General features: G+C 34.9%; 1 protein-coding gene and 1 long non-coding RNA gene across 2 annotated transcripts; one reads left to right on the top strand and one right to left on the bottom strand.

Moving 5' to 3' along the window:
- Positions 1-3,711: 3,711 nt before the first annotated feature.
- Positions 3,712-6,328, bottom strand: LOC148689403 (uncharacterized). Its single transcript, XR_015958256.1, has 2 exons — positions 5,304-6,328; positions 3,712-5,080 (listed from the first exon to the last, which is right to left on the bottom strand). It is a non-coding gene; the product is annotated as an uncharacterized LOC148689403 (long non-coding RNA).
- A 7,313-nt stretch (positions 6,329-13,641) lies between these two features.
- LOC137708149 (7-deoxyloganetin glucosyltransferase-like) lies at positions 13,642-15,813 on the top strand. The gene is made up of 2 exons (XM_068447153.2): positions 13,642-14,182; positions 14,732-15,813. Exons 1-2 carry the CDS (start codon positions 13,654-13,656, stop codon positions 15,658-15,660), a joined length of 1,458 nt encoding a protein of 485 aa, XP_068303254.2. The 5' UTR covers positions 13,642-13,653; the 3' UTR covers positions 15,661-15,813.
- Positions 15,814-16,983: the final 1,170 nt, after the last annotated feature.

The raw sequence follows: 16,983 nt of genomic DNA, 5'->3' as shown, positions 1-16,983 counted from the left end.
ATATAAAATACAGATCGAACCTTGAACGGATATGCAGAGCTGAAGTTCACAGAGAGGGCCGCTACACAAAAGAGGATGAGGTGGAAGGTTGCGACTTGCGGAGGCGAGGGAGATGCAGAGCTGAGCGAGAGAGATTCGAGAAGTCTGTCTGAGAAGAGAAGAGGATTCAAAGTCCAAGCTAATGCCCAATGGACAGCTGAGATTAAATCTCAGCCAATCCAATGGTCACCAATTTTTTAAATTTAATTTAATATATAAATTCACTAACACTTTTTATATAGCATAAGATTTTGTAGTATCCACTAGTGTAAATATTTTAAATTGAAGATCGAGTTCATTCATTGTATTCATATAGGGTCAAAAGAAGTGTAGCTGTAAAAAATCATCAAAATCGGAGTTAAAATAATTGTTAAATAATGATTTTTCATTTATAACGGTCGAAAAATTTTGTCCTATTTAACGTGATTTTTCATTTATAACCGTCGAAAATTTTTGTCCTATTACTTGATCTCTAAATGTTTGTTTTTTTTGCGATTTTTGGCATATGCAATCTCAAAGCATATACAAATAAGTTTGACGGTTTGGATCATTGAAATTAGTTTCGTATGATGCGTATCCCATCAAAATGATAGATTCACTAACACTTATAATTTATTTATATTTTCATTAAGTATAACATAGGTGTAGACATCGAAATTTCAATAAAAAAAAAAACAAATGTTCACCAATGCATTAAAAGTTTTGACGTGTCAAGGCATACATGGCATACGCCACGTGTTGTACAAATTGTACACATGGCGTGTGACTCAACAAAATAGGAAGAAATACCCTTGAAGGATTAAACAAGTTTTTCTTCTCATTTTGGGCAATGACAAGGCAAGTACATTTCAATCCATTGAGGATCAAAACAAGTTTTTCTTCTCATGTTGGGCAATGACAAGGCAAGCACACTTCAATCCATTACGGATCAAAGCAAGTTTTTCTCATTTGGGCAATGACAAAGCATACACATTTCAAGTTTAAAATGGTGTTAAGTGGGAAATTAGGCCATAAGTTAGACCACTTCAAGTTTAAAATGGTATTAAGTGGGAAATTAGGCCATAAGTTACACCACTTCAATTTCAATATTGCATTAAGTGGGAAAATTAGGCAATGGTGCTTGGAAAGGAAAAAAATATTTTGTGGTGGTGATTCATTCTCAAAGCCTATAAATAGGCTTCTCCATCAAGATATCAAGCATCAACCAATTCACAAATACATTTCTCTACTCCCAAATTGGAAGAGAATTCCCCAAATCCTTGAAGCTTTGAAACTCCAAAGCTTCCAACCATCCAAATTCCCAAGAAAAGCCAACACACACCAAAACCAATTCACAAATACATTTCTCTACACACCAAAACCTTGAAGCCTTAAAGTTCTAAAGCTCTCAAGAAAATCCCGAAGGATCAAGAAAGCACCCTTCGTTCTTCGTTAAATCCTCTTTCAAGATCAAGCCCCAACGACCCTTGAAGAACTTCCACCAACTCAAGATCAAGCCCCGACGGGCCTTGAAGAAAGTGTTCATTGTTCATCAACTGTTCATCCTAAGATCAAGCCCCAACGGCCCTTTGGATCAACAACCTCAACAAATCCACACATCCAATCGTTCTTCAAGATTAAGCCCAAAAACCCTTGAAGATCCGCTCATCCATCAACCTTCAAGATCAAGCCCAAAAGCCCTTGAAGAAATCCACACAACCATTATTCAAGATCAAGCCCCGACGGCCCTTGAAGAAAGTGTTCATCCGTTCATCAACTGTTCATCCTTAGATCAAGCCCCGACGGCTCTTTGGATCAACAACTCATCCACAAACCTACACCCTACGAAGATAGAATCAGAGGACCAAATTAGAGAGATCGTAACCCCAAAATCATAAACACAAAAATATTATTTTGTACACGTTATTCTGGTTTCTTGTTTCAAGGAATCTTTCGTGTTCACAAATTTTGTACGAAGATTGAACCAGCTGTTTTTCAATGGAGGTAGTGCCGATAGTCATGACTTGTTCTTTGTTTGAAGCCATGGACTGTGCTTGAATATCTTGAACGGAGACAGAGATGAGAGGTAGAGATTGTCCCACCGGGCGTGCCAAATTTGTGAACACGAAAGATTCCTTGAAACAAGAAACCAGAATAACGTGTACAAAATAATATTTTTGTGTTTATGATTTTGGGGTTACGATCTCTCTCTAATTTGGTCCTCTGATTCTATCTTCGTAGGGTGTAGGTTTGTGGATGAGTTGTTGATCCAAAGGGTCGTCGGGGCTTGATCTAAGGATGAACAGTTGATGAACGGATGAACACTTTCTTCAAGGGCCGTCGGGGCTTGATCTTGAATAATGGTTGTGTGGATTTCTTCAAGGGCTTTTGGGCTTGATCTTGAAGGTTGATGGATGAGCGGATCTTCAAGGGCTTTTGGGCTTAATCTTGAAGAACGATTGGATGTGTGGATTTGTTGAGGTTGTTGATCCAAAGGGCCGTTGGGGCTTGATCTTAGGATGAACAGTTGATGAACAATGAACACTTTCTTCAAGGGCCGTCGGGGCTTGATCTTGAGTTGGTGGAAGTTCTTCAAGGGCCGTTGGGGCTTGATCTTGAAAGAGGATTTAACGAAGAACGAAGAGTGCTTTCTTGATCATTCAGGATTTTCTTGAGAGCTTTAGAACTTTAAGGCTTCAAGGTTTTGGTGTGTAGAGAAATGTATTTGTGAATTGGTTTTGGTGTGTGTTGGCTTTTCTTGGGAATTTGGATGGTTGGAAGCTTTGGAGTTTCAAAGCTTCAAGGATTTGGGGAATTCTCTTCCAATTTGGGAGTAGAGAAATGTATTTGTGAATTGGTTGATGCTTGATATCTTGATGGAGAAGCCTATTTATAGGCTTTGAGAATGAATCACCACCACAAAATATTTTTTTCCTTTCCAAGCACCATTGCCTAATTTTCCCACTTAATGCAATATTGAAATTGAAGTGGTGTAACTTATGGCCTAATTTCCCACTTAATACCATTTTAAACTTGAAGTGGTCTAACTTATGGCCTAATTTCCCACTTAATGCAATATTGAAATTGAAGAGGTGTAACTTATGGCCTAATTTCCCACTTAATACCATTTTAAACTTGAAGTGGTCTAACTTATGGCCTAATTTCCCACTTAACACCATTTTAAACTTGAAATGTGTATGCTTTGTCACTGCCCAAATGAGAAAAACTTGCTTTGATCCGTAATGGATTGAAGTGTGCTTGCCTTGTCATTGCCCAACATGAGAAGAAAAACTTGTTTTGATCCTCAATGGATTGAAATGTACTTGCCTTGTCATTGCCCAAAATGAGAAGAAAAACTTGTTTAATCCTTCAAGGGTATTTCTTCCTATTTTGTTGAGTCACACGCCATGTGTACAATTTGTACAACACGTGGCGTATGCCATGTATGCCTTGACACGTCAAAACTTTTAATGCATTGGTGAACATTTGTTTTTTTTTTTACTGAAATTTCGATGTCTACAATAGGATTTTGTGGTATCCACTGGTGTAAATATTTTAAATTGAAGATCAAGTTCATTCATTGTATTCATATAGGGTCAAGGAGTGTAGCTGTAAAAAAATCATCAAAATCGGAGTTAAAATAACCGTTAAATCATGATTTTTTGTTTATAACCGTCGAAAAGTTTTGTCACGTTACTTGATTTCTGAATGTTTGTTTTTTGCGATTTTTGGCGTATGCGATCTCGAAGCATATACAAACAAATTTGACGGTTTGGATCGTTGAAATTAGTTTCGTAGGATGCGTATCCCATCAAAACGATAGATTCACTAACATTGCTGAGTGTTGATTCCCCGCGTATCTCGGGATCGGGGCATGACAAGTGTCGAATGAGTAAACTGCTAAGTGCAAAGTGGTTGCTGAAGGCAGGATGGCTGTTGGAGAGCCTAAGGTTATCCAAGCTGCCAAATAAGTAGTCTGCTTTGTTTAGCTTATGTCGGATTTTAGCGACCTTCATACAAGTTTATCAATTTGCCAGAAATTTAATGAATTGCTTTCTTCACTTTACTCCATCTTCATTTTCTTGAAACTTTGCTTGCTTGAAGCGTCTTACAAAACTTTTAGCCATAGAACCGTCAGTTGGGCACACTGCTTTGAAAAAACAGACGATCCCATGAATATGGTCTTGAGTTTTGGCTTCTTGGGGCATCGAGTTGTTGAGTTTGTCGTGAGCTGCTGCCCCGTGACCATTTGATGCTTAGTTGGTTGTTAAGTATTCAATCCTTTGAGCTGTGTGGCCTACATCACAACATGATAAAGATATGTGAAATATGAAAATCGGTAACTAATCACATCAAAATGAGTAGTTGTGTGAAAATTCGTGGGCAGTTTGTCCCCTTCCGTTGAAGAGTAGACCAAGATGGGTGTCGGAGAATTAGTTTACCCTCTTGTGCTGGAGAGCTTACCCGGATAGGTGTTGGGGAATTAGTTTATCCTCTCACACTGGAGAGCTTACCCAAATGGGTGATGAGGATTTAGTTTATCCTCTCGCATTTGAGAGCTTACCTAGATAGGTGTCGTGGAATTAGTTTACCCTTTCCCACTGGATAGTTTACCAAATAGGTGTCGGGGAATTAGTTTATAGCCTCGCACTGGAAAGCTTACCCAGATGGGTGCTTGGGAATTAGTTTACCCATCTGCATTAGAGAGCTTACCCAGATGGGTGATGGTGAATTAGTTTATCCTCTCGCACTGGAGAGCTTACCCAGATAGATGTTGGGGAATTAGTTTACCTTCTCGCATTGGAGAGCTTACCCAGGTAGGTGTCAAGGAATTAATTTACCCTCTCACACTGGAAAGTAGTGCAGTTGAGGAAAGCTGGACTGCTCGACAACTAAAATAATCCTCAGCTAGAGTTTGGCGATTTGCTTGAGACTGTAAACTGCTTGTGGAACCCGCACAAGGTATGAGTTGGAAGTGCTGCGAAGGGTAAGAAAATGAAGAATGAGGCCATGGAGTGGGAGAATTTGGCAGAGGAAGCCACTGGTCCACCCGGTTCTTCATCTGCAAACTAGAAAAATTAGTGAATCAATTTCAATTGTAAGAAAAGTCTAGATATTCTCCATATGGACAACCAAGAAACGTGCAATGCGTTACTAGAAGTTATTGGTTCAATGAATTAGCAAACATATTTAGCCTGCTACTATCTTCAATTTTGTGTAAATACTAATTTCGGGTTGAACATATTAACATTGCATTATTTGATATGTGAGCTGAGAGATTCTACCTTGTCACTGGGATAAAGACACAAAGGTATAGATATTGTTGTGGCACATAAGATTTTCTCCTGCCAAAGATACAAGACAACATCGATTTTTTATCGAAATTTGGATAAAAACTCCAGCACTATTAACAGGAATAGAAGAACAAGTGCATGTAACCAATGAAATTTTAAAATGGTAAAGCAATATTTCAGCAATATAAAACAAAAGTGATACAGTAAAGCATCTTCAGTTGGGTTTGGTTTTGAAGGTAAATGACAAACCAAATTATTGCAAAGCATGTTCCCTACGAGAAAATTTTCAAGATCCCCGGTACATCAGACAGCTGGAGTACCACCCAACAAACATCTGACATGTGACGAAAAAATCACGATTAAATTATTTAATATCTTATATTAATTATTTATAGTAAGAAAAAGATAAAATAAAAAAAACGTGAGAAGAGAAGATGGAGGAGAATGGAAAGAGGAGGGGAAAAAAAATACTAGTCCTAATAAAACATTTCAACGGTTGGAAAAAGAACAAGAAAAGTTTGAACTCCATCAATTTCTTAATCTGTTCATCTTCTTCCTTGGTAGATTCGCAGATTCACCCCTTTCATCTTCTTCCTTTATAGATTCACAGATTCATCCAACTCCTAAACATGCTTTGTTGGGTTCAAGCCCTTGTTGGCGTTGCGCATGGTGGACAACTCGACCGAGGACTTGACAGAAGACAGGCGATGAACGTCAAGACGATGCGATGCCGTCGATTTTAGGCTGGTGAGGAGGGTGGGGAATTTGATAGACGATAAGATCTCGCCGTTGATTTGATGGCGATATTGGGGGATTTTGAGAGCGCCCAACCGACGGGAATGGGAATTGACGGTGAAGAAGGTGGTGGACATTTTCAATTGATGACTAAAATTTAGAAGAATGGAGGGTTGCAGACGAAGAAGATGAAGTTTCAAAACTTTAGAATGAGTTTTGATAAAAATAATAAAGAATTAATTAATTTTCAACATAAAAAAACGAATTTCAATGCAAAAAAGCAAAAAAGCAAAAAGTCACATTTCAGATGGCTGGTGGTTTGGTACTCCACCTGTCATGTATGAGGTGGAGTTCCCGAAACAGGAAAAAATTTCTCGTTTCCTATCTGGTTCTGCAGGTGCTTGAAACAATTTTGTTTTCTTCATATTACTGTATATCTGAAGTCAATAATTTTATACAAAAAAAACTATTGAATTCATTCATTTGCTGCCCACCTTTTAAGAGGTGAATTGTCTGTCCTCCTATTTCTATACTCTTCTCATATCTTTTTGTGATGTGTGATCACGGTTAAGTCACGTAAACATTTTATATTAATTTTTTATAAAAATAATAAAACAAAAAGTAATAAGAATATAAAATATTAACGTGACTTAATCGTGACCATACAAACAAAAAGACATGAAAAGAATATAAAAATAGAAGGGTAGATAATTCACCTCCCACTTTTTAATTCTTACATTATTGTAAAGCAGTTCTCTTTATCAAATAAGGGGAAAAGTCGGGAACTAGTGATCAGATGCTGTCTTTCTATCTTGCTCAATTGATTTTGTATTTGCAAATCTACTAATCAATGAATTACTGTTTGAAACTGGAGCACGTTTTGGAGAAATTTTTAGGAGTGCCAGGTACACCAAAAAATTTTGGTGTATCCTCACTCATAATGGTGGACCCTACCCTCACTTATTTTTCAATAAATAAATAAAATCAAATTCTAATGAGTGAGGGTACACCAAAATTTTTTGGTGTACCCGGCACTCCTAAAAATTTCTCCGCGTTTTGCTCGTTGCCATTAATTTTGGTGGGTGCTCACCATCTTTCTTGCAGTTTGTTATGTGTCTTTTCATTTAATCACAATTAAAGGCACTTTATTAATTTTAAATAATAATTATAAAACTAAAATTAATCATAAAAAAAAAATACCAACAGTTGCCCAACCCATCAGAACACCTCGCCGACGGTAGCCACCTCACTTTCCTTGCCGCTGGCCAACCCCTTCTCTTCAGCCTCTCTTTCTTCTTCCCTCGTCCCACCATTCTCTATCTCTCTCTAAGAATTGAACAACTATGAATGAATATTAGAAAAATAAGAAAGACCATATCACAAACAACTCTTGCGCTGTTGTGTTGTTGAGAGACCATGCCAATAGAAAATTGATCTAAAACAGAGTATGAGTACGAGAAAATGGGTTTGCTCAAGTATCGAACGATTTGTTTTGGGTAGAGATAATCTGACATATGAGAAGGGGCGTGGGTGTGGACGACGACGAAGGAAGAAGAGGCATCTCCCTTGACCAGTTCCGGTTCAAAAGAAGGGTGCTCGAGGGGACCAGACTTTAGATCTCTTTCTTCTCTATGGCGGGAGGTTTATTTCGTGTCAAGAGTTTGTTGGGGAGGCCAGGGAAGACTGACTGGATAGAGAGGCGATGCCTATGCGTCTTCTTTACTGATAGGATTTCCATCATTTGCAGTCTCCAGCGAAAGAGACAAGGGTTGATTTTGGGGAAGAAGAAGGGACGCATAAAAACTCATAAAATCTATTTTTGTTAATATTAAATTATTTTCTCTATTCGCTTTTTTTTTTTTTTTTAACAAACGATATAATTAGAGAATGAGATGAGCCTCACAATAAGCTAATAATAATATGGTTTAAATTTGTCTTTGATGCGAATCAAACTTTAAGACCTCTCACTTATTACTAGTAAAGAAAAATATCATTAGACTGTAACATTAAATAACTTCTCTGTCCTCGTTAAGTGTTAAGAGATTTCTTAATTTTCCATTGTTAAACCTGGTTATGTTAATTGATATGTAACAGTCTTACAAAGGTGTGGTGACCATCCACCAAAATTAATAGTGGTGAGCAAAATTGCTCTCTGTTGAAATTTATGATAAAAAGGGTAGCCTAGGCTTTAGAGTATTTCTAAATGAGATTTCAAATTTTGAATATATAATTTAAATTTGATAGCCTATATGATATTTTGACATTTTTTTAAGTTTTAATCTTTACCCGATATATCAAATTAAACTGTTATTTTATTATATTATAAAATAAATGATTAATAAAAGACATTTAATAATTATTAAATTGGGACCGATCACCTTTTTAATGAACAAAAGGGAACCCATCATCTTAGCTTGATTGAAATCACAAAGACGAAGGATATAAACAAATGCAGCGGTCAAACAACAACATTAATTATAACTAGGATATGGGCACACATAAAATGTGTGAAATTTTTTTTATTTTTCTTTTTGAAAATAGAAGTATAGAGCAAGAGAGTGATAGAGAATGTGGGAGTGGAAAAACTTTTATTATTTTTTATTTTTTAATTAGAAATATGTTAGTATTACATGTAGGTGAGGCTTTGAAAAAAAAAAACAGCAAAATTTGGTTGTGTGAAATTATATTTCCGTCCTATATTTCTTATTCATGTTCTGTTTTAATTAGAGGGTTAAATTGATAATTTCATAGGGTTTTAGTTGACAATGAGTAGGGGTGGTTCGGTATGGGATACCATACCAAAACTAGTATCCCGAATCCCAACCGAAATTTTTCGGGATGGGAATTTGAAGACCAATCCCAAACCAAATTTTCGGGAATCCCAAATTTTGGGAATCCCAAAATATTTTCGGGATTTTGGGACAAATTGGGAATCCCAAATTGAAATATGAAATTATGAATTTTTCTTCAAATATATAATTCAAGAACACATTCATGAACTAGGAATTTCATTTCATTCACACTACAATTTAATTGAACACTGGCATGCTTGACTCTTTTTATCATAGTCAAAATTCAAATTAATTAAACTCTTTTTGCAATCTGTTGAGAGACAAAAGAATCAAGCCTTCTGAAATCATCAGCCATGGCAGCAGCAATAATAAAATCCACATGAATATCAAACAGAACATGAAAAATATGCAAGGTGTAAGGCATTTTAGGTTGCTGAGCATGAATTAGAAACTACTAGCATCAATTATAAAAGAATAATATATATGTATAAATATATATATAATAATTAATATTATATATTTTCGGTTTGGTATGGGATTCCTGAAATATCGAGAAGCCAATCCTGAATCCCACCGAAATTTTGGGATTGGTTCGGGATAGCATCCCGAAAATTTCGGGAATTTCGGTTTGGGAAATTTTTGGTTTGGGATCAGGATTTTTTCGGTTCGGTTCGGGATTTTCGGGAATTTTTTCCATCCCTAACAATGAGTGTTTTATTAATTAGTAGAGATAATCATTAAATAGTAAAATTTAATTAAAAATATTAATAATTAATTAAAAAATATTTGAAGCTGCTGTCAAATTTGATAGCAACCCTCTTGTTGTCGATTTATGTCATCGCCACATAGGAATTGACATTTAGGTTGGAGAACATTAGTGTGGTTGTTTTTTTACTGTTATAACTTATGTAGACATTTTGATATCTCCTTTAGAAATGCTCTAATAAGTCATGCGTAAAACAATTTCTTCAAAACCTTGCCTATTTTCTTTCATAATCTCCCTAAGGGTTAGTTTGGGATTGATGTGCTATGAAAAAAATGGTGTTTTCAAAAACAGAAGTAGAACTGCTTCTGTTTTCTCCTGTTTTGGACCATAATTTTAACAAAAAACGTTTTTTTTTCATTTATTAGACAGAATTTTAACCCCAACTTTTATTAAATATTTGCTTTTAAAATAATTTCAATAATGACAAACCAACCGTAAGCCATGCATAAAAGACAAATCAACTAAAGCATAATTTTCATTAATATTTAGATGCATAAAATAGAAAAGAAGAAAAACTCAAACAGTGTTACACGCATTATTAGGCATACAAGCGCTAATTAAACATGTATCACATCCGTTCATTATATATTGTATAGTCAGTTTTTATCATATGCTGTTTATATTCAATTTTAAATAAAAAAATTACAATGATTTTTAACTGCATGATATATGATGAACGAATGTGATTGGAGAATCCTTAGAATTCTCACAAAGAGGATCCGGCGAAGATCCTTCTACTGGTTATATTATGTATCAACTCGAAGAAAAAGCAACATGACATAAGAAGCCACAAGTGATGATGTCGATTAAAATTTATTTTCTTTTGTCACTCTCACACACACACACTTGAATCACGTTGAAAGGATATTGTCGTGGTGATAGAGAAAAAGTATTATTCATTAATATTTAAATGCATAACATTGAAAATAAGAAAAACACAAAGAGCGTTAACAAAAATTAGAGAAAATCAAATCTTACTTTGGTTTCTCGGCTCTCCCTTCCCTTAATTTGTTTGACTGCTAAGCTTCTTTTCCTGAAACTCTCTGTAATCTCCTATTTTAGGTGCCCTCGATGCGTATTTATAATTCTGCTAAGCTTCTTCACCACGATCAGCAAGCGCCCCTGGATCCAAAGAAACATGATTGTTTTTTGGAGAGATTGGAGTTGCACCCTTTGACGTGTGTACTGGGAAAACTAAGACCATTTTCAACCGAAAGAGTTAAGTATAGTCCCGTCTAGAATTATAACCTTACAAGAAATTATTATTAAATGAACAGTATCAGGTTATATTCATATACCATCTCCAACCGAATGAGCTAAATATAACCCCCTTAATAATTTTTTAGTTTTAATTTTATACTTTGAATTTATTGGTTAATATAAAACTATTGTTGTATGTTTTGAAATCTAGCCGTTAAATTTAAATTAATTATTGAATATTAGGATTTGGGCCCCAAAAAAAGGCTAAGAGGAGGGTTCCACTGACTAGCTTGATGACACTTTGGCCAAATAATAATATGATGGGTTCCACAAAGTTATAGCCTAGCCCTCGATTAGCCCTCTTCATTAGAGATGACCTAAGGCCATCTCCAACCCAAGGTTGGCCAGATGACTCATTTTAGCCATCTGCCCATCCAAGAAATTAATATTTTAATGAACAGTGTAGGGCCATATTTCTTATCATCTTCAACTAAGGGTTATAGGGTCAAACATTATTTATTATTTAAAACTACAACTTAATGTTATTTAATGTTGTTTAATATTGTTTAATGTTGTTTCATGTTACTTAATGTTATGTAATGTTTAATGGTTTAGGAAGGTATAGGGGGGGAAAAAAAAAGAGTTTCTAAATTTTTTTTTTAAACAAATTTTGTATAAAAAAAAAAGGTTTAAAAAATTCAAAAATAACGGCTAGCTGACCGTTGCATTTGAATTCCAACCTGGCCCGGGGCCGCTCGGTTGGCCTTTGGCCCTTTTTTGTACAGTGGGGCCTATGAGCCATTTGGCCTGGTCTTCGGTTGAAGACAGTTTTAGGACTATTTTTGGGCCTCTGACTATCTGGACTCTTCGGTTAAAGATGACCTAAGTGGAAGACCTGGCTAATTAACCTGGACCAGTCTATTTTTAAACCCCTCATGCGAAATTGGATGCGTTGGAACTTTGAATAGCCCATCATATGTTGAACAATAGAAATAACAAGAAAGAGAAATAATACTCAAAAGTGTATAACAAAGGAATGTCTAATTATGCTCTCAATTGAAATAGCAACTCTCTTGACATATCTCAAATCTCCTATTTCTTTGATTCTTTTATTTTCCTCACTCTTGGTGAACATAGTGCTCGTGGCAATTTAGAGGTTGCTCCTTCAAATTTATAAATTTATAGTTAAGTTGGAACAATATTGACAATGAATCTACATGGGTTACAAAGTTTATCATTCTTATTATTGATTTTAACAACTACAAATAAGTAATACATATATGAGATATACAAGCAGACTGAAAAAAAATAAAACAAAAAAGAAAGAGAACTTGCACATTGTCTCAATAAATCTAGCTAGGGCAGTTGCATCTTGGGATTAAAATAACAACATTATTGTTCTAATTAAATTTTGGACCTTTAACTCATTGGCTGCATGTTGGTAGTGCGGTTGTGCATCATTTCTGTGATGGCTGCATGATTAACGAATGCCATTTTACCTATATCTAATTAATAAACTACCAGGGTTCAATTATTGTAACAACTTTTTATGAAAACAAAAACGACAATGTAAACAAAACAAAACATTTCCTTATTTTAATTGTAATGATTAATCAGATTCAAATTGACAAGAAAGAAAGAACATACAGGGAGGAAAAGGGCCATGAGTGGATCCCAATTGAACTTTGCTTCTTCGTCTCCTAGCTATCAGGCCACCTCTGAAATTTCAGCGGTTTGTGCGAAATATATAAAAGGACCGTTTTTTAAGATATTTTTAAAAATTAAAACGATGTATTGATGTTAAAATAACAATCAATTAAATCAAAACAAATTTTAGCCTTCACTGATTACAAGTTTATAAATATCATTAATTATAAGGAAAAATAGCTACAAACATAACTTTCACTAAATAATAAAAAACAACTCTTAAACAATCAAACATAAAAAAGAAACTTCAAAACTCTAAATTTAAAATTTCACTTGAATATAACACATTATTATATAATAAAATAAAATAAAATATCATTTTTAGAGTGTTATAATTGACACTCAAAATATCTCAATGTACTTCAAATTTTTATATTTAGAAAGGAACAAAACTACTCTTATAGGAGTGCACAATGAAGCTTTAAAGTGCTAATAAAATCAGTTTTTTAAATATAGAACATTATTACTTAATATTAGATAACAAAAATTTTGGGGTCCCTACAAATTTGATCCCTGTGTGACTGCACATTTCGCTTTCCCAAAGCCTCCTCTGGGTTCAATATGCCTAACAACTACGCTTCCTTTTTTAACCTTATCCTTTCGAGTAATGTTATTTATACCATGTTTTTGTACCACATTTTTATACCACCTTAAGTGGCATTTGATGTGGACAGCCACCTTTAGTTCATTAATTAATAAACTAATAATTAAGAAAAAACTAATTAATTAAATGATGATTGTGGTATACGAGAAGTCTTTCTCATTCTTTTTCTTGGGTTTTGCAACTTTTTCAAATTATGTGGCTGTACATATCAGATGCCACGTAAAATGGTATAGAAATGTAGTATAAAAACATGATACGAATAACATTACTCTCTCTCTCTCTCTCTCTCTCTCTCTCTCTCTCTCTCTCTCTCTCTCTCTCTCTCTCTCTCTCTCTCTCTCTCTCTCTCTCTCTCTCTCTCTCTCTCTCTCTCTCTCTCTCTCAACCCTAAAATAATTCAAACTAGATAATTTAGCCTCCTAGACTGTGCGAAGAAAACAAAAAGAAAGACAAATTAACACATGTACAAAAGCAGCTCAGTAGCTCTATAAATAGTCTGCAATCTGCAACCGCTGCAATGCAAACACAAAACCTAAAATGGATTCCAAGGCAGTAGCTGCTAAGCCCCATGCTGTTTTCATTCCGATTCCAACTCAAAGCCATGTCAAGGCAATGCTTAAATTTGCAAAGCTTCTCCACTATAGAGGTTTTCATATTACCTTTGTCAACTCGGAGTTCAACCACAAGCGCTTTCTTAAATCCTTAGGCCCCAATTCCCTTGATGGCTTACCTGATTTTCGGTTCGTAGCCATCCCAGATGGCCTTCCAGATTCAGATGAAGATAACACCCGAGAGGTCACTGTTCTTGTTGACGCCATAAGAAAACGAAATTTCTTGGCTCCGTTTTGTGACCTCCTCAATAAACTCAACAATGATGCCATAACAACTTCCAACAATCCTCCAGTGACTTGCATAGTTTCGGATGGTTTCATGAGCACCTTCACAATCACAGCTGCTGAGGAGATTGGAACCCCTATAGTACTGTTCTACACTATTGCTGCATGCAGTTTCATGGGAATTATACAATTTCGTGCTTTGGTCGAAAAAGGCCTGGCACCACTCAAAGGTGAAATAATACACATACACACACACGCATAAATATATCCGTGGCCCCATTTTTTTCAAACAATTTTTGACATACGTTTTTGCGAGATCTACTTAATAGTGTATTTTAACCATCTGAACCTTATATTTTTTAGAACATCATTCATATGTCATTTTTGTAAAAAAATTAAACAAATTCAAAATTATTAAAACATTCATATGTAGTGAAAAAAAAATAGATGAATATGGTTCTACAAAAAAACCCTAAATCTTTAATCCAACGATCATATGATTTTAAATTTGGGTGATTGATGGTAGAAATGACTTTTGAGAGAAAATTTAAAAGATAGACAGTTCGGATTATTGATATACATTATAAATTGGGTCCCACAAAAATGTCTGTAAAAAAGTGTTCAAAAAAATGTTGTCACGGGTCAGTCCTCACACACACACACACACACACACACACACACACACACATTTATTTATTTATAACTAGTAAAGCTTTAATTAACCTTTGGTTCGCTCTTAATTTCTTGTTTCTAAATGCAAATGAAAACTTTCTTCGTAGATGAGAGCTATTTGACAAACGGCTATTTGGACAAGGTCATAGATTGGATTCCGGGAATGAAGAACATTTGTTTGAAGGATCTGCCAGCCTTCTTTCGAACCACAAATTCCGATGACATTATATTTAACTTCGTGATGGAATCAACAGACAGATCCCATGAAGCTTCAGCAGTTGTTGTTCATACTTTTGATGCCTTGGAGAGAGATGTTTTGGATGCTCTCTCATCTATGCTTCCACTTGTTTATACCATTGGCCCTCTTCAATTACATCTCAATCAAATACCAGAACACCCCTTGAATATTGGATACAGCCTATGGAAAGAAGAAACTGTATGCCTCGAGTGGCTAAACACCAAGGCTCAAAATTCAGTTGTGTACGTGAATTTTGGCAGTATAACGGTCATGACACCTGCACATCTAGTCGAGTTTGGATGGGGACTGGCAAACAGCAAGCTGCCCTTCTTCTGGGTAATTAGACCCGATCTGGTAATTGGCGAATCAGCGATTTTGCCACCTGAGTTTGTGGCTGAAACAAAAGAAAGAAGTTTAGTAGCAAGTTGGTGCCCACAAGAGCAAGTCCTTAACCATCCATCAGTTGGAGGATTTTTAACGCACAGCGGTTGGAATTCAACCGTTGAGAGCCTGACCTCCGGAGTGCCTATGTTCTGTTGGCCATTCTTTGCTGACCAGCAAATGGACTGCCGCTATACTTGCAAGGAATGGGACGTTGGCATGGAAATCGGTAATGATGTGAAGAGGGATGAAGTAGAGAAGCTAGTTAGAGAGTTAATGGATGGGGAAAAGGGTAAGAAGATGAAAAATAGGGCCATGGAGTGGAAGAAACTTGCAGAAGAAGCTACCAGTCCATATGGCTCTTCATCCAAAAACTTAGACAATTTAGTGAATCAAGTGCTGCTAAGAAAAAGTTAATCGCCATGCATCCGTAAGATATTTGCTAATGATTGTTATTGTTGCTGTTATTGTTTTGTTGTTGTTGGTCTTCAAACTAGAAAGATGAAGTGCAAAATGTAAAGGACCATTATCTCAAATAATAAAATAAAACTAGTATTGAATGTTTACAACAATTTGAAGAGAAAATCAGATGGGAAACAAATATTTTAGCAATACAAAAGAGGAAAACAACAAAAAGGAAAAGAAAAGAAAAAAGAGGGGGGGGGGGGGGCTTTTGTTTTGGCCTATATTTAATTGACAGGGTGCCAGCGGCACAGAGAAAATATAGAGAGATGTGTTTGTAAGGTTGTGTAGAAGATGTGTTAAATAAAAAGTTTATAACAACTTTTAGATTTTAGGGTTTCAACAAGATTGTTTTTAGATTTTAACCTGAGTAGTTTTCAAAATCTAATATAAGTCCCTATTTTTAAAACTTACCATATTTAAGCAGTTATAGAACATTTATTATTTGTAAACTTACCATTTGAAATTCTTTACCAATCCATAATTAATGTTTTTCTTTTGTGCTCCAATCATATTAATAGATAAAAACTTATTCAAAATTCAAATTCTTATTATTAAAAAAATTCAACAACAAAAAAATAACAATTTATACATAACTTTCAGTACATTATTTTACTCATAGGTACAGATGTATCGGTTCGTAAGTTTTGATACAAATGTATCTGTACATAACTTTCAGTACGAATATATTGGTATACATGTGTTGATACAAATGTATCTGTGCATAACTATAATATCTAATCATACATATGTACGTAATATGCATATACATACATACATACATGCATACATATATATATATATATATAGAGAGAGAGAGAGAGAGAGAGAGAGAGAGAGAGAGAGAAATTCATGCAAAATGAAAAATATATGATATTATATGACTTTTCTTATTATGGGAACTTAATAATAACTATCAATGATAAATAACATTTTCATTATTTATGGGAATCAATTATAACTTATAAACAAAAAATCAATAATTATTACAAACTATTTTATATTAAAAAATTACAATTAAATGCCAAGGATCAGAATTAGTTTTTAATCATAGACAAGGTTTTATTCAAAAAGTAATCTTAGACAAGGATTAGAATAGATTTTTCCCAAATATATATATATATATATATATATATATATATATATATATATATATATTGTAGATATCTAGAAGGCTGTAATATAAAGGCTATTTATTATAAAGCTGCGACACAAAATTGATAACTGTATCACAGAGATGAACTTTCAAGAACCAAAAAATGAAAAAGCTGAAGAAGA

This window comes from Pyrus communis, chromosome 17, assembly GCF_041283825.1.
Source record: "Pyrus communis isolate YQ-2024b chromosome 17, ASM4128382v1, whole genome shotgun sequence".
Taxonomy (NCBI): Eukaryota; Viridiplantae; Streptophyta; class Magnoliopsida; order Rosales; family Rosaceae; genus Pyrus; species Pyrus communis.
Note: the sequence above shows the minus strand (reverse complement) of the source record. Positions and strands in the feature narration are given on the sequence as shown.